Below are 22,180 nucleotides of genomic sequence, written 5' to 3' on the forward strand. Positions count from 1 at the left end.
ATGGGCATTCCAATAAAGAATTCTGGAAACAAATTTAAAATTCTATCTTGATTCTTACTTCATACTATATACAAGTTCAATTACAAACCAATTCAGCAAACAATAAAACTTTTAGAAGAGAATATAGAACAAAGTCTTTATAGCTCGGGGGTAGGCAAAGACTTCTTAAGTAAGACAAACAGTGCTAACCATGATGAAAAAAAAAAAGATCATTTGGATTATGTTAAAATTAAAACCTTCTCTTCATCGAAAGATTAAAAGAGTGAAAAGGCAAATCACTGAACAGAAGATACTTGGAATACATACAATTGACTAAGGACTCTTATCTAGAATGTAAAAATAACTGCTATATTTCAATAAGAAAAAGGCAGACAACTCAGAGAAAAAAATGGTCAAAAGATTGAACAGGCACTTCAGATTTATCTAAATGACCAATAACAACACAGTAGTCAAAACCAAAGAAATTCAGATTAAAATCACAATGTGACATCACTATACCAACAATACCAAGGGCTGGCAAGGATGCAGATTACCAGATTTCTCTCACTGTGGAAAACTGTTTAATAATCTCTACTAAAGCTGGGCTACATATCTTATGACCCAGTAATTCCATTTCTAGTATTTAAAGAACAGAAATACATACATATATTTACTAGAATACATGCACATGAATGTTCATATGACCTATTCATAACATCCCATGTTGGAAACTACCCAAATATTCATCTATAATAGGATGGAAAAATGAAATGTGGTATATTCATGCCATGAAATATTATACAGTCATGAGAAAGAGCAAACCCAAATTATCTACAACTACATGGATGAACCTCACAAACTATAAAGTTGAACAAAAGAACCCAAACACAAAAGAGTACATGCTATAAAATTCTACTCACAAGAAGTCAAGATGGTGGCTGCCCTTTGTAGGGAAGCACTGATTGGACAAAAGGGGGCTTCTGAAGTGCTAGTGTTTTCTGATTATTGTGCTAATATGCATATGTTAAAATGAATGGGAAACTGTGAGCTATACATTTATGATGTAGCTACTTTTCTGTATGAATGTATGTATGTATGTACGTATGCATGCTTCAATTAAAAGTTCACTTTTAGGGATGCCTGGGTGGCTCAGTTGGTTGAGTGTCCGACTCTCGATTTTGGCTGGGGTCATGATCTTGCAGTTTCACTGGGTTCAAGCCCTGCATTGGACTCTGTGCTGGCAGTACAGAGACTGCTTAGGATTCTCTCTCTCCTTCTCTCTCTACCCCTCTCCTGCTCATATTGTCTCTCTCTCTTGCTCTCTCAAAATAAATAAAAACTTGAAAAAATATTTTTTAAAAAAGTTCACTTCTAAAAACGAAAATGTGAAGGTAGAAGCAATGTTAGCTTTCTTTCATTGTCTCTCAAGGCTCACTCTGGTTTTTCCCAGGCTTGAGCTGCATTGTATTGGAACCAAAAATTCAATTCCCATGTAATGGGGGTGGTGATAGGGAAATGAGAAGGATGAGCTGTGAACTTGTAAGAGTTAGAGGTGAGAGCTCAAAGCTTTCCCCAGAACATATTAAAGATCAGAGGTCAGGTGCTCTGAGCCAGGAGCTCAGCCTGTATGGAACCATGAGCCAAGAATTGCAAAGCTGGTATCTCTGTTTTCAGATTTGACCTGTCAGGAGGTAGCCTGGTAGAGAGAGAGAGCTTGGTTCCTCTTAGTTCAGCAAATACTCACTGATCATGTGTTATGCTCTAAATCCTGGGTCTTGGGGATTTTGAGCCAAACCAGACAAGGGCCCTGCCTTGTCTTAGGATATTAGAATGATCAAACAAGTGAACAGGCAATTGCAATGCAGCAGGGAAGATGGCATGATAGGATAACCACAAGGCTGGAGTGAAAAAAGAGGAGGGCTGCTAATCCAGAGTAGGGAATTAGAAAAGTGTTTCCAAGGCAGTGAGATTTAAGCTAAGAACAAAAGTGTGGGGTAGGCAGCAATCACCCAGGTGAAGGGGGGTAGGGGTGGGAGAGAATGTTGCAAACACATCAAACAGCCTGTGCAAAGGCCCAGAGGTCACAATGAGTAGTGTGCTGTCTGAGAATATAAGATGGGTGTGGAGTAAACCACCACCACCACCACCAAAAAAACAAGTTACAGAGAGTCAAGAGATTAGGCTGGTCGGGTCTCAGGAAATTTAGCGCTATTGAAGAATTAGTCTTTTAACCCAGGCTCACATCATTAAATCCTGGATCTACCCCTCCTGGGGTGTATGACTTTGGTCAAGTGTCTTCTGCTTTGGTACTATCAGAATTTTAATAATTTTGCTTTGAGTATTAGCTTTCCTTCCAATGCTTTTATTTATTTATTTATTTATTTATTTATTTTTACAAATAGTTTATTGTCAAATTAGTTTCCACATAACACCCAGTGCTCATCCCCACGAGTGCCCTCCTCCATGCCTTCCAATGCTTTTAAAATACATAAAGAGGTGACTTATTTTTTTAAGGGCCTGCACATAGTAGGTGCATGGAGGCAAGTTGGTTGATGGATGGGTAGCCAGGGTTGGTTGATGGATGGGTGGCCAGGGTTGGTTGATAGATGGGTGGCCAGGGCTCTGTAGCAAAGGAGGACAGCATCTCAGCCTTATTATTTAGGAACACAAAAGTTGGCTCACACGCACGCCCACCACCATGTGCTGGCAGCTGAGAACACCGCAAAGGCAATAATCAGGATGGAAAATTCCCCTTTCCAAGTTCCCAAAACCTGCAGCCCAAGGTGGCAGCTGGTGGCCTATTATTCCCTGGAGCTCTGGTGAAATGAAAGAGTTCTGTTTGTGCCATTCTAAGCAGGAAAAGTCTGTTTTCTCTTGATGAAGAGGGATAGTTTATGGTTAGAGGGATATTATTTCCTTAGGTTTTTGTTTTTGGGTTTCTTTTTTTCTGAACTTCTTAAGAGATTAAATTATTGCAGTAAAGGGGCAGCAGGAATTCTTCTGACTCAATAAGGTCTGGCTTCCTATTCTTTCCTGGAGGGAAATAAAGCACTGAATAATTTATTCATTGCTTGAACACATTTCCAGGGTGCTGCCAGAATCAAGACCAGACCAGGCAGTGAGCTGAAAGATGAGACAGAGAGACTGGAAGTGGAGGTGAGCAGGCAGGCCGGGGAGCTCCTGCTATTAGAAGAGACCAGAGACAATGGGCATCAAGCAGGTCTGGCTGCTCTAAGAGGCAGAATTCCAGGGCTTGGAAGGATTGCTAGGAACAAGGGAAGAACTTCGTCCCAGGGGGGGCCTGGGGGCAGTGAGGGCTCCTACATGAATCTCACTGGGGAACAAGTCCACCTTAAGGGCAAGGTCGGCCAGATGGTAGGCAGTTCCTAAAGATCTATGGAATCAATGAATGCCTACAGATTGAGACCCAAGTATGAGAACTGGGGTTCAAGGCAAGAACTGAACCGCACAAAATGAATTATAATAGTAGCCAACAATTATATAGCACTTCATATATGCCAAACTCTTCTAAGCTCTTTACATATATTAATCCATTTCACCCTCTCAAGAATCCTGTGAAGTTAGTATTGTTATCATTCCCACTTTATGGAAAAGAAAACTGAGACACAGATAGTTTAATTAAGTGGTATGCCTAGCATCTTGTGAACCGTAAATGGTGGAGGCAGGATTTAGTCTGGCTCCAGAAACCACTCTTTACCATTAGGCGTGTCAGCCTTGTTAGAAGTGGGACAATGGTGGATTGTTTAACTCCTGACAATTCTTCCAAACAGGGAAAATCACTGGTGCCAGTATGCTGGGGGGGAGGGGGAGGCTGCACTGAATTTGAAAACAGTCCTGAGGGTCTTCAGCAGGCGCATCTTTAAGGAGCACGTTTGCCTGAAAGTGCTCTTCACTGCGGGTTATTCCTCAAGCATGTACCCCCTAGTAGCTACGATTAGCAAACCTAAGACTCGGTCTGCCAGTTTTTTTGCTTTTTTCCCCCTTTTTTCTGCATGTTTTGGCTCACCAGCTACCAGGATGGGGAGTTGATTTCTTGCCTTGGCTGACAAAAGTATCTGACTGACAACCTCTTAGTTGGTGCTCCTGGCATGGAAGTAGCATGAGCCACTTTCCAAGTGTTGTGTGTTCGGAACCCAAATTTGACATCACAGCTCTGTTAACTTGTTTCTGTGCTCTTTGGTTGAAAATCCATGTCACTTTGTCAACCTAAATAAGCACTGAAAAGAGTTAGGATGCTGCTCTACTCAGGGTGCCTAAACAAGTACTGATGAAGAAGAAGACCCAAGTAAGTTGGGTTGAAGAGGCATTCTGCTGGTTTATTTCCAATGTGAAACCCAAGAATCCTTGCAAATTGGGAGGATATTTGGCAGGAATGCAGTGGCTGGCAGAAAACATGCAGCAATTTCAGTCATGACCATGAATAGTCAGCCTTATTTGGCATAAACAATTCTTCAGGGTCTATTTTCCACTCATTGTTTGGAAAACTTTAAGCACATAAACGCTGTTCGCTTCAGCAGAGTTTTGTGTATATGATTCTGAGTAACCTTACTAAGATTTTTAGAACCTACACATCCCCCTTCCTGTGACTGCTTCAAGTAGTAAGAGTATTTTTTTTTAATCGGGAAGATTTTTTGTCGCAAGCTCATTGAATAGCATGTATTAAGCACTAGCTCTGTATCAGACACTCTGGTGGAGCTGGGGGTACAGTGATGGTCTCAACCAACTCCAATGCTTTTCTCCGGGGGTCTAGTACAGCACTATCGTAGAAGGTGAGGAAAAAGCAAAGAGGACAACAGGACATAGGAGGTAAGGGAAAGGATCATCTAGGAAGTTGGTCCAATGTTATTTTTAGCATACAGAGTACCCTGAAGAGGCTAATTATCATTTCACGCCCCCAAACTGAGGAGAATATGAGAGAGTTTTCCATATTTCACGGATTAAAGGAAGTAAGATGCACTTAACTAAGGTAGGTTTTAGAGAGGGTTTAGAGCCTGTCCTATGTGACATTTCCTTGATGTCATTACAAGGATTGTAAGGGATGCTGTGGACCCCAGGAGACTTTTGAGCTCAACAGCCAGGTGGTTTCCTTATCTCACCCCAGCTTTGCTTTTCTAGGTGGGTGTTGCTCAGGCCCTTGTATACTCTGAGGCAAATTCTACCTAAGAATTTTTTTTATGTGTGCTTGTAGGGGGAGATGGGGAGAGGGGAGAGAAACCAAGTAAAACTGGTCTTGATCAACAGAAATCACAGAACACATAAATCTCAAACTCTGTCTACTTCCCTTAGCTTATTTACAAAGATACAAGTCAGTAAATACTAACTTGTAATCAAGATTAGCTGACTAGTTCCATGTGTTAGCCTGGCTGATTGTGAAATGTATGTTGTATTTGTTACTGAATTCCTTTCTGAGGGGGAAAAGTGTGGCAAATGCAAACTATTTCCTCACTGTTGGTTGGGCTATCTTCAGTAAGAGATCTTTCGTAAAGTATCTTTGAATTTTAACGTTTATTTTTGTGTGTGAGAGAGAGAGAGAGACAGAGTGTGAGTGGGGGAGGGGCAAAGAGAGAAAGGGAGACCCCGAATCTGAAACAGGCTCCAGGCTCCGAGCCATCAGCACAGAGCCAGATGTGGGGCTTGAATTGACAAACCATGAGATCATTACCTGGCCTGAAGTCAGACGCTTAACTGACTGAGCCACCCAGGTGCCCCAAGTATCTCTGAATTTTAAGTTTGGGGCTATTCATCTTTATCAGTATTTGTAAAGTTAGGGACAAAATGTATATGGAACCCATCCCTCTCTCTGTCTAAGACATGAAGAGAATTTAGAGGCCAGGTGGAAACTTCAGGAAACTCTCACCAGGTGAGGGGAGCCAATCAGATGAGAGGCTATGTCCAAGATTTCAACATGAGATCAGAGCTAAGTCCTTATTTAAAGGTTGCGAAATGTGGGTGAGAATAACGGCAGGGTCAGAAATACGCACCTGATAGCCACAGTTAACACAGAACTTGCTGTGTATCTGATACTAAGCAAAAACCCATTTATGAGTTATCTCATTTAAAAATAATCATGACTAACAGTTTGTGAGCTTTCACTAGATGCTGAGCTTTTTTAAAGGGTTGTTAGGATATTAACTCATCTACCCCTACAAGAATCCAGTGATGCAGATTTTGGTTTTACTGCATAAAAATGGGAGCTTGAAAGGTCAGTCGGTGTCTTTTCCAAGGTCCTAAGGGAATTTATTCCAAGTGAATAGAGGAGCTTCACTTTGATTCCTGGCCCATAGTCAACGTAGCTTCATGAGGTAGGTGCTTTGATTATTCCTGTTTGACAAACGGGCAGACTGAGGCACAGAGAGGTTAAGCAATTTGCATAAGGTCCTATAGCTAAGTGGCAGATTCAAGACCCCAAGTGGGATCTGACTCCCAGGTCCATGATGGTTCAGACTGTATGCGGTATACGTTGCTTTTTAGCAGAACACTGACCACTGGCCAGTCTTTTGGGGCAAGAGAAACCTGGCTGATAGTGTTTCTCACCACAGAAATGCTCTTTCGGCTCTCACAGTGTTCTGATATTTGGTGCCGAGATTCCCTATTCCAGCAGGAAACTGCTCTCTCCCACCTCCTGCTTTAGCTTATTTTTCTGGCTTTTAGCCTTCACATTGAGAGCTAGCCCTCTTTCACTTTTCTTTTTTTTGATGAGCTTGCCTTCAGAATACAGATCAAAGTTTAAGAGGAAGGCAGCAATAGCCCAGGAGCTGGGTCACCACTCAGGTCTGCAGGCAAGATATGTTTACCTAAACGTTCAGTCAATGGACCAAAGATGGAACCAGAAGCTTGAAAAGCCAAACCAAATGAATCCGTGTCCGCTGCAGCAGGGACAGGCGGACAGATGTACCGCTCTCTTCAAAGGTTGCTTAGGGACCCAATAAACCTGAAAGGACTGTGCCCTGAATCTCAATGTGGGTGGGCGGATAGAGGAACATTTTTCCTCTTCTTCCTCTTGGTTTTCCCAGGGTGTGTGCAACAAAGCAAACGCAATTTGCATTCAATGACTGAAAGCCACTCACATCTGTAAACACTAACTGTCCCAGTCAGCAAAAGCCTCCAGAAAGCCTCTTAGCCCATTTCGAGGAGCCAGATGTGAGGAGAAAGCCTTCTGCTTTGCATTGTTCTTCCCACTGGAGCTGCAAGACCCTGGGAAGCTCTGTGTGCAGGGCAACATGGCACATGTTGCTCTTAAATTGAACCAAGCTTATTATGTTCAAGAGAGTTTAATTAAACTCTTGCTGGTGGTTGTGAAAAGGGTTGGCTTCCTCTCCAGCCTTTCTTCATGGGTTCCCTACAGGTAGCACACACTTTTCCCTTCCAATGGAAGGTCATTAGAATCACATGAATATACAGAGACCAAAGGGCTCCAAGATGTTCTGGGGGCATTTGACGCACAACTTTAATTTAATCAATCAACTCAGTGGTACAGTAAAGAGATTACAACCATCCTACTCCCTGATCACAGGCAATCCGCTTTACTGCAGGGCGGCCCTTACTAATCCTTTTTACTAAAAATAAGGCAATAAGGCAAGGCTGCTTGTGCTGTGATTTCCTATATCCTTTGTCCTGTTACATGTTTGTTCTTTCGCTCTGACTCTCACTGAGGCTCGGAAAAAGCTGCAAGTATTTCTTTGTTCTTATGCTTCAGTTCCAGCCCCAAACAGTAGAGTTCTTGCAAATTGGGAGGGACGTTTGCCAGGACTGTAGTGCCTGGCACAGACCTTTGCAAAAAGCCCCACTCGTGATTATAAATAGTTGCCCTTTCTTGGCTTGAAATCATTCTTTTCAACTCTGTTGTTTGGAAAACTTAAGCGCATAAATGCCATGAGCTGTAGCAGAGTTTTGTGTGCAAATTCCTGGGTAACCACACATAATGCTTTTGTTTAATGGACTTTGTATATTCCCTCTCCTATAATTTCATAAAGCTTCTCGGAGTTTAGAATATTTTCATGCAAAGGGAAAATGAAATCTTTATTATTAAAGTATGCATTTCTTGGAATCGCCACACAGGTATTGGCAGAGAGGTCTGAAGGAAATCCTACATGAAAGATGCATGGGTTGGTGTCATGCTTACGTGTTAATCACACCCATTTTACCAGGGGAACTGGTTGCATTAGAGCTTACGTAATAACCGATCCATGACTTGCCAATAAATCCGATCTTTCTTCCTCCTCAGATCAGTTCCAAACAGGTGGCCATTTAGGCTGCATGAATGAGATGCAGGAACTACGTGCTCTTTGAACTGCTAGCCAGCAGGAGTAAATGGCAAATAAGTTATCAATAAATCAATTTACCCCTATCATTGGTAATGAAACTTTACCTTGATAAACACAAGGACAGTAATACTTTATCTAATATATAATACACTATGGTCAATCCAGTGCAGGCATGTCTTATTTAAGAAAGGATATGCCCAAGAAATAGTTTGTGGACTTCCAGGAGGGAGGTGGTGCGAGAGGCCAGCACCTTCCAATTTCAAGTCCCATTTAAATGCCAATAAAATAGTAGGAGGCAAAGGTTTCAGAAGTAGCGGTCATAATCATCACTCAAGGAAACATTAGTAAAAAGGGGAGAAATGATTTTGAACTATTAAAAATGTTTGGCTGTATGAGGGCAGAACTGTGAATTAAGAGCCTGGATGCAGGGTGAGGTTGGGGTGAGGCTGTGGAAGCAGTAAACCACGGAATGAAATGAGAACAAATGCAGAAGTTAGAGAATAGGTGCAATCTGTTTTTTTAAATATACCTATTTCAGGAGAGCTCATTATGGGAGGAAGGAGTAGGAAGGAGCAAACAATGATAACACAGGTACAGCGTGCCCCCAGATGATATAGGAAACTAAACAGAGAGCGAGAAATGCACTAGGGGGAAACATTTAGAGCGGAGAGAGATAGGAGAAGGTGCAAAAGAAGATGGAGGAATGGAGCACTCTTGGCCAAAACCAAAAAAAGAAAAATCCCAAAAACAAAAAAAAAAAACAAAAAACCAAAAACCAAAAAAAAAAAAAAAACCCATAAAAGTGCTTCCAGTTGGATAGACACAGTGATTTACTGGAAAATCTTTAAAGGGCTTACAAAGTCTAAAAATAAGAAAAAAACAAATTTAAAAAGCACTGAAAAGATTAATTAATTAACGTGAAGGAAAAGCAGGTGGGGTTTCAGCCACGACTAAATTTAAGGCAAGAGTTATTAAAGCCAGCTAATTACATTAATTATGTAATGTTGAAAGTCAGAGCTAATAATGAGACTATTAATGACATTATGTCTACGGGCTCCAAAGACCTAGCAAAAATAGAAAACAATCTGTTAAAAAATCAAGAAGAAATGATAAGTACACAAGTTTAGATCAAGGTGTTAAGACCCCATTATCAGAATGTGAAAAATTTAAAAGAAATGGTAAAGTGGTACAGCCTGAAACATCATAAACACAATTAAACTTATCATAGTACAGCAGGAAGTATAGATATTGCCAAGAATTAAATGGACTGAACACCGTAAACAAAAACCTCTGCAAGTTTCTTGCTAGTTCTTGATGAGATGGTGAATTAGCAACCACTCCTTACTCCTCTGAGCTCAACACTGGGAAACTTCAAGAACACAGAGACTGGGACTACCAGAGACACAGAGATAAAGGGGAGATTAAAAGCCATCCTAGAAAATAATCAATATGAATGTGTGCTTGGGTAGAGGGACGGTGGAGACGAAAGGAATCTGAGAGCACGCTAACGTTCTTGTTTTGTTCAGGGGAAGACAAATACTGAAATGTTTATGAAATCAATGCAGATAAATCAGCAGAAGTATGTGTTTTAAATTAAAGGCAACCACCACAAGCACAACAAAAACGAAATGAATCAAATAATGTTTAAACCGGCAGAAGAAAACTTAACGCAGCCATAATGGGGCGAAAAGAAGTGGTTAAAGAAGAAAAAAAAAGAAATCATAATCAGGAAATATAAAAAAAGATGGCAGAAATATTCTATTATGACAGCAATCGTATGTGGGGTAAATGGAATGTAACAAAAACAAATAAAGCTGGAGAGGCCTCGAATGCACCAAGGATGCTCACGTGCCGTGAAATAAATAACGTATCTTTCAGCACCTGAGGTGGAATAAGAAAAAAGCATTTCTCAAGTAAACCTATATGAGGCCATGAAAAAGCAAACAGAACAAATTCTGTAAATACAAAGGCAGAAATATCCTATTACCTACTCTCTTATCAAAATAAAATGAAGAGACTTCAATGAAAAAGAGACCCAGAAAGAAACTCAGCTAGCACTTGGACATAAGAGCTGCTCTATCTTAGCCTGGTCTTCAGGCTGAGCAAAAAGGGTCCCCCCACCCCTCCGCCCTCAGAATTTATAACCCTAAGTTTGACATTTGGCACTGCCCCATTGTTTTATAGCCTTTGTGTTATTTTTAAGTGGTCTTGTTCTTTTCTTGTTGTATGTTTTTCTGGATGCTTTTAGGGTGGTTCCTATCCCCACTATTCTAAAATTTCATGACGTTATGCTTTTTGTTCATTGTGCTGGACACTTGGCTCTTGAGGTTATTCCTGGATTCTGTGCAATCAGTTGGCTTGGTTCCTATGTGTCACCCTCTCTGGGGGTACTGGATCCATCTCTCTTTGCTCTGCTGACAGCTGCCACGTCTCCAGCTCCCCAGATTTTGGCCGCATCTCTTGTATGGTGTGGCCTTCTTTCCTCCTGTCTTGTATTGTGAGTTGATTTATTTTTTATTCCTCTAGCGCTATCTTTGTGGAATCTAAGGTAAGATCAGAAATTAAGGATTGCATTCAACCTGCCATGTTTAACTGGAAGACCTGATTAACTGACTTTCCTTCCCCATGCCCAGTGCAGAAAACAGCGAGCTGTTAAATAAGACTTCCCAGAGAGATGGAGGGTAGAGAGGACAAAAAGTGGAAAGAAGCGATTTATCCCTTTCTCTTTTGCCCCGTCGTACACCAAAACTGTGTATCATTACACCTGTACTTGGTACCAAATTCTAATTCCTGGTGACATACTCTATTCATAGTCAGCCTGGTGGCTGATCCACTGGGGAGCGCTGATGGGCACAATTATTCTGCTTGGAGAGGGATTTCCCTGTGATGGTAGGAAGGAGTGGGCTTATTTATTAAATGTTTCATTTTGCTTCTGAAGTCAGATCCAGAGGAGGCCCATGGTCCACCTGTGACTCATCACTGTTCTAGACACTGAGCTGCGGAAACCCACAAATTGTCTTAATCATAAATGGGAAGAAACTAAGCAAGCTAAATATTATAAAGCTAACAATTCTCCCAAAAGTAATTTAGGGATTAAATGGAATCCCATTTAAAATTCTGACCGGATCCTTTACAGAATTTGATAAAATGATTTCACAATCACTCGTAAAAAGAGAGAGACAATAACACTGAAGAATATTTTAAGAAGAAAGAGTACTTCTACTTCCAAGCCAGAAACCTGGCTCGTCAGTTTTGATGTTTTCCTCTGTCACTCCTCTGCCCTGAATCCATGACAGAATCTACCTCTAAAAGATATCTCAAGTCCATCCATTCATTCTATCACATGTCTGCTGCCTTAGTCCGAGCTAGTACCATCACTAAATACCCTCCTAACCCACCTTCCAATAACCACCAGCACCATCTAATCTGCTCCCTACGTAGCCACCATATAGGGCCCTCTCTCTCCTGCCGCAGTCTCTTCAGTACCTTCTCACTGTTCATCTCCCTACACTCTCTTCCTTGCTCATTTCATAACTGCTTTTCCTCCCTCCCTGCCTCCCTTCCTCCCTTTTCTTCCTTCCTTCCTTCGAGGCTTTCAGTGTGCCTGTCTGGCATTGTCTATGGGCTAGGTACTGGAGAGATAATGAGCAAAATCAGATTTGATTCCTATCAATGCCCTAGTGGTTTTAAAGGCAAATACAATAAGCACGAAGAAAGATTAGTATGTTAGTATTTAAATGTATGTTAGTAATTAAATCAATGCCAATTTAAGATAACAAGATTAATTTTTTATAACCATTAATTGGCAAAACCCAAACAGAAAATGTTTAGTTAAATGCTGAGGAGGCCAGGGAGAAAGAGATATATTTACTCATTATTGGTAACATGGCGAGTTGATAGAAATGTTTCGGAGAAGAATCCAGGAAAATGTCCCAAGAGTCAAAAAAGTCCATATCCTTTGATCTGGTAGTCTTACTCTTGGGAAATTATTTCAAGGAAATGATTCAAAGAAAGGAGGAAGGGTGGAAGAAGACTTTGCCACAAAGTTTTTTTTTTTATTGTAGCTTTCTATGTTAGCAAACAACCTGACATCACCTAGATGTTCAATAAAAGGACCGTTAGATAAGTGGTTTAGAGCAAATTAGAACTATGGAAATCAAACCGAGTGCACAAAGTAGGATGCAATGTTTCCAAATGTGAAACTCTGTATGTGGATGACCATATGAAGAAATGAGAGTAGTTGCCAAGGGTTGGAATGGTGTTCTTTGATGTGATTACATTTAATAGCTAAGAATTGTTAAATAACATGACCCAATGGAAAAGATGGCTGAGTTTCATCATGGAATTAACTTTGATTCTGTAGAGTATATTTCCCAGTGGCCAAGTTCATATTTTAGGCAATGTGCAGTCAAATGAAAAAAAAAATTAGCTCCTGGAAAAAATGTTCTTTTCATCAATATGTATCTGTTAAGCAGTGTTAAAATCGAAACCATATTAAAAATGGGGGGAGTTACGCAGTTTACATTGTCAAGGGACATTACAGGGTCTCTACAGGGTGGAAGCATTTGTCAGAAAACCTTGGAACTGTGTTTAGAGCAAGGGAGCAAAGAGAATTAGCATCTGTTAGGCAACTCTCACTCCCCTGTCAAAGACTGACTATGTCTCCAGCCGCTGGGACATCCCTCTGAAGTTACCCTGTCTGGTCACCATGTTTCTTTAAAAGAAATAACCTCCTGGATGGCCTCTGGGCACTGCTGAAGACAGACACTGGTGGTGGTGGGGCTTGCACTTCTCCCAACACTCCAGGGTTCTGGAACTCTGTCCAGGCTCAGTGAATCCAGACCTCCTCTTTCTGACTTCTCAGTTAGGATCTCTAAGGAGTAGGTCTGTGTACAGTGGGACAAAGCTGTTTGGAATTTGGTATCTGTTGAGTCCACATTGGTACAGCAGATGTTTAAAAGATGCTTTGTGTAGAAGACATTTATTTTATTTTTTAAATTCATTTTCTGTCCAAAGTTTTTTTAAAATATAACTTATTGTCAAATTGGTTTCCACACAACACCCAGTGCTCATACCAGCAAGTGCCCTCCTCAAGGCCCATCACCCACTTTCCTCTCTCCCTCAGCCTCCATCCACCCTCAATTTGTTCTCAGTATTTAAGTCTCTTGTGGTTTGCCTCCCTCCCTCTGTAACTTTTTCCCCCTTCCTGTCCCCCATGGTCTTCTGTTAAGTTTCTCAAGATCCACATATGAGTGAAAAAATATGGTATCTGTCTTTTGCTGGCTGACTTATTTCACTTAACATAATACCCTCCAGTTCTATCCATGTTGCTACAAATGGTCAGGTTTCATTCTTTCTCATTGCCATGTAGTATTCCATTGTATAGATAAACCACATCTTCTTGATCCATTCGTCAGGTGATGGACATTTAGGTTCTTTCCATAATTTGGCTATTGTTGAAAGTGCTGCTATGAACATTGGGGTACATGTGCTCCTATGCATCAGCACTCCTGTGTCCCTTGGGTAAATTCCTAGCAGTGCTATTGCTGAGTCATAGGGGAGTTCTACAGTTAGTTCTTTGAGGAACCTCCACACTGTTTTCCAGAGCAGGTACACAAGTTTGCATTCTCACCAACAGTGCAAGAGGGTGCCTGTTTCTCCACATCCTCGCCAGCATCTATAGTCTCCTTATTTGCTTATTTTAGCCACTCTGACTGGTGTGAGGTGGTATTTTGAGTGGTTTTGATTTATATTTCCCTGATGATGGTGACGTTAAGCATTGTTTCATGTGTCTGTTGGCCATCTGGGTGTCTTCTTTGGAGAAGTGTCTATTCATGTCTTCTGCCCATTTCTTCACTGGATTATTTTTGCTTTTAATTCCCTTGCCTTTGGAGAAGGGTCGAGTAAGAAATTGCTGAAGTTGAGGTCAAAATCTCCACTAGGGTTTTGATGGTTTCCTGTCTCACATTCAGGTCCTTCATCCATTTTGACTTTATTTTTGTGTATGGTGTAAGAAAGTGGTCTAGTTTCATTCTTCTGCATGTTGCTGTCCAGTTCTCCCAGGACCATCTGTTAAAGAGACTGTCTTGTTTTCCATTGGATATTCTTTCCTTCTGTGTCAAAGATTAGTTGGCCATACATTTGTGGTTTCAATTCTGGGTTCTCTATTCTATTCCATTGGTCTATGTGTCTGTTTTTGTGCCAATAGCATACTGTCTTGATGATTATAGCTTTGTAGTAGAGGTTAAAGTCTAGAATTGTGATGCCGCCCGTATTATTGGTTTTCTTCTTCAATATAACTTTGGTGATTCGGGGTCTTTTGTGATTCCATACAAATTTTAGGATTATTTGTTCTAGCTTTGAGAAGAATGCTGGTACAATTTTGATTGGGATTGCAGTGAATGTGTAGATTGCTTTGGGTAGTATTCACATTTTAACAATATTTGTTCTTTCAATCCATGAGCATGGAATGTTGAGTCCCCGTTGGTTAAAAGATGCTTTGTATATAAGACATTTAATTTTACTGCAAAAGAGAGAAGACAGCCTTGCGACAGCCCCCAGAAGAGGCAAAAGGGAATCAGGAGGCCTGAGCTTTGATTTTGTTTCTGAAACTCTAGCTATGTGATCTGAGCCCTTAACTTTGTGCTTCAGAGGTTTTTTTTCCCCCCACTTATAAAATTAGGAGGTAAAACTTGCATGATTCAGCCTTAAAATGGATTTCTAGAAACTACCCAGTTGGGGGTGTTTTAAAAGGGTTTTGCTATTTCCAGATGGCCAGCAGAGATTTATGGCATTACAATAGAGAGAGAATGTCAGAAGTCATTGGGGCTGTCCGTTCCCTTGCCCTTCCTTATTTCACCTCAACTAGCCTCTCAGAGAGGTAGAGGGCAGAGTGTTGTTGATGCAGAGTACTTGGTTCTCTATGAAGTGGAACCCCAGAAACAGCATTTGGAATGAACCAACTTGTATAGTTGTTGAGAAAATGTATAAAACACAAGGGCATTGCCCAATCCTCTTGTAGAGCCTGATGTGAATTCTCAAGGGCAAGTTACCCCAAACTGAAGGTCAGACACCCTAGGTTGCTATGTTATCCTATTGCAGAGGTTCTCAAAAGTGTGGTCTACAGGCCTCTGGGTACCCTGAGGCCCTTGCAGGGCATCTATGAGGTGTAAACTATTTTCACAGCAATACTAAGACATCTTCTTTTGCAACATGTTGACATTCACCTCGACGGTGCAAAGCAGTGCTGAGTGAAACTGCTGTCACTTAGTGCCCACCAAAGCAGTGACCCTGAACTGCTGGCAGTGTGCTCAATGCCAGAAACTGCAGTAAACCATTAAATTTTTTTTAAACATTTATTTATTTCTGAGAGAGAGAGAGAGCGTGAGCACGGGAGGGTCAGAGAGACAGGGAGACACAGAATCTGAAGCAGGCTCCAGGCTCTGAGCTAACAGCTCAGAACCTGACACAGGGCTTGAACTCATGAACTGTGAGATCATGACCTGAGCCAAAGCCAGCTGCTTAACCGACAGCCACCCAGGCACCCCTGCAATAAACCATTTAAAGAGTCAGTTTCACCGAAGAATGTTTTAGATGAAACAGTACAAATTATTAATTTTATGAAATCTCTGTGCTTTCTGAGTACACATTTTTTTCCCTATTCCATGTGACTAACTGGGAAACGGTGCATAAAGCACTTCTGTAGATACCCAGGTGCTGTGATTGTCTTGTGTAAATAAGTGCTCTTCTGCATTGCTGGAGGTGCAAGATGGACTGGACACTTATTTTCCTAAACATCATTTTTACTTGAAAGAACAAGTAACAGGGGCACGTGGGTGGCTCAGTTGGTCAAGCATCCAACTTCGGCTCAGGTCATGATCTCACAGTTTGTGAGCTCGAGCCCTGCATGGGGCTCTGGGCTGACAGCTTGGAGCCTGGAGCCTGCTTCAGATTCTGTCCCCCTCTCTCTCTGCCCCTCCCCTGCTCATACTCTCTCTCTCTCTCTCTCAAGAATAAACATTAAACTTTTTTTAAACATAAAAAAGAAAAGAAAGAACAAGTGACAGACAGATTATGGTTATTCAGGCTGGAGAATGCGACAGACATGTTCTCAAAAATGAAGTGAGCCTGTCATTTCAAGGAAAACAACCGACAGTATCTGTTGCCAATGATAAAATTTGAACTTCAAGCAAAACTTAGAATTTTGGAAAACTTGTGTCTGTTACTATGAATTTGAGAACTTTCCAATACTTCAGCACTTTTCTTAAAATGATATTGATGAACATGATTTTCAAGATTGTATAATGAAATATCTCAACATGTGGACCATCGGCATAACTCAGTAAGTTAAGGTTTTTAAAACGACCAATGTATGGTGTTACAAAATCATTCATTTGTAAAAGATCCAGCCAAAGTGCAAAGTAAAGCAATGTATTTTAATGTAACAGAGTACAAGTTCCCTGACAGTGTTTCATATTCTACACTGTAATTATCCTTTAAAAAACTACCATGTGTTTAGGGCCTGGGAAGGCTTGTCAGGTAAATGTCAGGACATGATCTCGTGGTTTGTGAGTTTGAAACCCGTTGGGCTCTATGCTGTCTGCACGGAAACTGCTTCAGGATCCTCTGTACCCCTCTCTCTCTGCCCTTCCCTGCTTGTGTTCTCTCTCTTTCAAAAATAAATAAAGATTAAAAAGAAAGAAAAGAAACTACCATTTGTAGAGTTTTGGTGTAGTATCAAAAAAGATCATCTGTAATTAATGAGAAAGTTATTAAAATATTCTTTCCTTTTCCATTTACATATCTGTGTGAGATAGAATTTTCTTCATATACTTCAACTAAGAAGACACACCACAACAGGGAGAATGCAGAGGCAAATATGACACTCTAGGTGTCTTTGAATTAAGCAGGATATTAAAGAGATTTGCAAAAATGTGAAATGGTGCTCTTTCACTAAATTTCTTTTGTTTTAGGTAATATAGTTATTTTTATAAAATATGTTAACGTGTAATGAGTTTATTATTTGGTAATTCATTATATGTGACGTTTTATTTATTTATTATTTTTAAAATTTTTAAAAATGTTTTACTTATTTCTGAGAGAGAGACAGCATGAGAAGGGGAGGGTCAGAGAGAGAGGGAGACACAGAATCTGAAACAGGCTCTGAGCTAGCTGTCAGCACAGAGCCCGATGCAGGCCCGAACCCACAAACCATGAGATCACGACCTGAGCCGAAGTCAGACGCTTAATCGACTGAGCCACTCAGGCGCCCCGTTATTTATTTTTTAACATTTATTTATTTTTTGAGAGAGAGAGAGATAGAACATGAGCAGGGCAGGGGCAGAGAGAGAGGGAGACACAGAATCTGCAGCAGGCTCCAGGTTCCTAGCTGTGAGCACATAGTCCGATGCAGGGCTCGAACTCATGAACCCGGAGATCATAACCTGAGCCAAGTCGGAAGCTTAACTGACTGAGCCACCCAGGTGCCCTGATACATTACATTTTAAATTAATTAAAAAGTCATATTTTAAACTTGTTTTAATTTTTGATTTGGTGAATAGTGATAGACACAACCCATATCAGCAAAAGGATATTGAAGTTCTCATTCATTTTTAAGCATGTAAAAAGCATCTTGAAATGAAAAAGCTTGGGAATTGCTGCTCTGAGATCTTTGTGGAGAAAGTGGTATTTTGGATAAGTAATTAATGAAGGGAAGGGAGACTTGATATCTATTAGTTTCCACTATTGTTGGGAAGCATCGTGGCTTAATTGGGCTTAATGGCAAGGGTGGATTAAGCAAGACAAAATCATTCCTGGAGCAGTCAAAAGAAAGTCACCTATTACCTAAGATTAGTAGAAATCACTTTTGCCAGCACTGAATTTTCAAAGTTCTTATTAGACTCTCTCTGTGCCCTTCTGACTGGCTCCAATCCTCTGAGCATATATATAGAAGTCCATCCCTGTCCCTCCAAGGAAGGTCTGGCCGACAATTCCTCATCCATGTCGGCCATTGTGACTAGATGTGGGCTAGAAATCTGCCTCCCAGGTCACAGTGAATGCTCCTGAGTTCAACAATCAGCACACAGTACTCGGGAAGCCACTCCCGAGGCACTACATGAAAGATGAGCATGTCCTGGCTTTTGTCCTGGAGGACTTCTCTTTGTGACGGAGAAGACTCCCGAAGAAATAATTACAGTCTGATGTGATCACCCTCCTCTGTACCTAGTGACCAAATTTTCCAACCAAAAATTAAGACACCCTGACATCTGACACTGGAACAATCCTGAGGGATCTAGAACACATGTCTGCTCTATTTATTAAGAAACTCCCAACAACTCCACTGAAATTTGATACAGATTTGTACTTGATTTGGCCCAAAGGCCCAGAAACAATGGTCTCTCCCTTTTTTGTTGTTGCTGTTTGTTTTTGTTTTTAATTCTGGGTAATAACAGTGTCAGAACAGAAAAGAGCAAGAAGCTCCTTAGGGTTGCCGAAGATAAGTAATGGGCCCGTAACATTTTATTTCCTCTGGGCTAGGGGATGGGAGGCCCTGGAGGACATTTTTTTCCATCATATTTGTTCCAAGTGGTTTCTTCCCCGCCAGGCAGATTCCAACTTTGTTCATGCAGGTCTCCCACACCAGCTGAAGCAGATCAAGCTGGATCCCAGAGTGAGAAGAAGAAACTAGTAAGGAGCCTCTAAGATCCCAAGTCCTAATTACATGTGGGTAAAATTAAGCAATAGGGCTCTGGATCTGCCACGTATCTGCTGGGTGGGCTGCTTGGGGACCATGGAGGCTCTGGTCTGGAGCAGGTCTACTTGAGTCCCAACCACATACCCTTTGTTCCCCCTTCTTTTGGGGCTGATTCAAATCCCTCCTTTGAATCTCTTTCTCCCCATCTCACTCGTCTTTCCCAGCTGTGGCAACTCCAGAGTGAAATGAACAATAAAACAGACAATGAACAGAAAGATCAGCTCAGTGCCACACACCAACATCCTGCCACCCACATTTGGGGAGAATGAGCGTCACTGGGTCTTAAAGGCAGAGTCCAATTAAGAGGCAGGACAAGGAGGCTGGCAAACCCCCTTTTGAATCTTGGGGGCACTACTAGCTTACATCTGACTGTGGGCAAGTCATGACATCTCTCTGATATCCTGTGAGCTCATCCACAAAAACAGGTTATTCTGAGGGTTTAATGACATCACGTATGTAAAAATGCTTGGCACACAGTAAGTCCACTATTCGCTGTTAGAATTTTCACAGTTTTGTGTGTGATTATTTGATTAGTGTCTGTCTCCCTACTAATCTCTGAGTTGCATGGGTCATGTCTCTTTCAGTTCACTATAATATCGTTAGACCTTAGCACAGTGTCTGGTGCATACTAGGCGTTTGTTGAGACAATGGCATGAGAAAAGGGAGTTGGTAGGGTCCTGCTGAATGATCTATGTCCAAATAGCAAGCTTGAGCCCTCCTGATAACTCTTATGGATTGGTTTTGGCTCTCTGGAGCATGGTGTCATGAAGGATTCTAGATCAGTAGGGAAAGGGTGTGCAGATAGATCACCAACATTATGTTTGAGGATGCCGAACATTTGTTGACCTTGATCTGTAGAGTCAAGAGCAGGTCCCTTTTGGCAGCTATTAGCAGCACATATAGGCCTATTGTATAATTCATGGAGAAGGCCACTTTGGGGGGGACTGAGGTTATCACATGCTTGACCTGAAGATAAGCAGCATGATCTTAGGAATATTTTTTTTTAAATCACAGATCAGAACAACGCAGTGCAAAGAAGTGAAAAGCATACCAGTGTTATCTCTGCTAGCCTCGATGAATTCACTTCATGGGAATGTGCATTTCATTAGTCAACTGGTAAAAGGGAGCAGACCTGACATACTTCAGCTGGTGTATCCCACAGACAGACAGAACTTCACCACGCACCTTCCCCCAATCCATAAAGTAGCTACTCTACTCACGAGGGTAATCCTTTGGGTGCGTCTTCTCGGACCAGTTCCCATAAAATGTGAGTCTGTACTTGGCGGTTCCACAGGCGCAGCAGTCTAGAATTGGTCTGTCCGTCACCCCATCAAACATGGAATCTGAAACAGTCAGGAGAGTCACTAAGTTAGGAAGCAAATACGGGTTACTTATTAGACAGCACCATCTTGGTCTTGTCCTGTCCTTCATGCTTGGGGAAAAAAGATGAGGGGCAGTTTTCATTGATTAATAACACTCAGAGCCAGGCCACTACTTGGGCTTCTAAAGGACTTTTACATCCCTCTAAGTTTAGTAATTATACGTTTTGCAAATAAAAAAGACTGAGAACTTTTGCTTTAACAATATGAGGAGACCTGGGGGGCCAATAAGGCAGAATATTTGGGAAACCAGGGATGAAACTTACTCAGCTACCCTTTCTTCCCACAATACGGTTTTTCCACTAAATTTTAAGAGGAATATGCACGTGTGTGTTTTCTCTAAGAAATGTTCTCTGGGGCCAAATTGCCAGGACCAGAAGAAGCAGCTTTGCAGAAGAGCAGTGAGAATGAGTAGATAGACATAAAGGATTGCTGAAAATTATTTTTAAAAATGCATATATGGTCACATCCCTTCTTATCAAGCTTTCAGAGACTTCGGAGGGGTGGGGTTTAGGAAAATGTTCATAAGTTCAGCTTACTTCTGAGCATAGAAGCAGCCAGGAAAAAATTAACAAGATTCCCTCTCTGCCCCCATTTTTATCTGTGAATAGCTGATAAGTGGGAAAAGAGAGATTACATGAATAAATTCAATATTTCTGATAGTCAAGCCCACATCCCTAACTGTGCATTGTTGCTTTTAGTCTGTTCCGCTTCCTGCAAGATGAAAAAAATGACTACAGATGCAACTTGCATCCATCTTCAGTTTCTCTAGTGATATTAATATAAAAGTTATTTAGTTTTTTGCAAGTTGGACATTTTTTCTTAAATATTATATAAAGAGCAATGACAGTATACAAATCTTTTTGAGTGTCAGGAAGAGCATTTTACAAGTCTTTCTTGTGGAATTCGCTAGGTTCATTTGGTTCGAGTACAGAAAATCAGTGATGGGTAGAAGAAGTGAATTCTGGGTTCTAGGATGGAGATGAAAACATGAAACATTAGAATAACTAATTTGTAGAGAATCCTTATATGTGCTGATCTCTTTCCATACATTGTCTCATTTCATCCTAGCAACCCTAGGAGGTAAGTACTCTGGTTAACACCCTTCTGCAGGTCAGGAAACTGTTAGACAACCAGCCCAAGGTCCCAGGGTTAGCAGGTGTTTCAGGCAGAACTGGAGCTCAGGTCTTTTGGAGTCCAGACCCCATGTTCTTAATCTATTGACTGTATCACTCCAGGAAAGACCTTCTGTTGGATGTGTCTGCATAAATATCAATGAGAGGAGTTTTGTGTGTATGTGTTTCTCTTTATGCTTATTCAGATAAAGAATGGTGCGTTTAAAAAATGACCTGCCTTTATAGCTCCAGGATTTCTAAATAGCACCAAAGAAGAGGTCTGAATCCACCCAAAATAGAAATCATTGTTTGGCTATTTTTGCATACATTTGGTGCTTAGGACCAGACTCTCCATTGCTTAATGCACATGAAACCTGGGTATCATTCCTAGGTGAGCCACCCTGATATTTAAGGGACAAGCCCTATTCCATATATTTCAAGAAGGGTAGCATAAATTAGTAACTCCTAAAGACTTTTCCTTTTTACGTTTCCATTATTATGACCAACTGTGTTGTAAAGAAACTGGTTTTGAAAAAGGGATCCCAAGGTAAAAGATAGATGTTAAGGTTATAATTGTAGCCACCAGGCACTATTAAATGAGGGAGCAATCTCTCAAAAGACCAAAATAAGGCCAACTGGTAGCTTTACCTTATCAAAAGGGCTTTCAGA

General features: G+C 41.1%; 1 protein-coding gene across 2 annotated transcripts in view; it reads right to left on the reverse strand.

Annotated features, from left to right (window-relative positions):
• SPON1 (spondin 1) overlaps positions 1-22,180 on the reverse strand; it is a 260,834-nt gene that overhangs the window by 128,957 nt on the left and 109,697 nt on the right. For both annotated transcript variants that reach the window (XM_077761156.1, XM_077761155.1), the window contains exon 5: positions 20,238-20,360. In XM_077761156.1, coding sequence (XP_077617282.1) covers positions 20,238-20,360 — 123 coding nt within the window. The remainder of the gene's footprint in view (positions 1-20,237; positions 20,361-22,180) is intronic.

The sequence above is a fragment of the Crocuta crocuta genome, unplaced genomic scaffold (assembly GCF_008692635.1).
Source record: "Crocuta crocuta isolate KB4526 unplaced genomic scaffold, BGI_CrCroc_1.0 scaffold233, whole genome shotgun sequence".
Taxonomy (NCBI): domain Eukaryota; kingdom Metazoa; phylum Chordata; class Mammalia; order Carnivora; family Hyaenidae; genus Crocuta; species Crocuta crocuta.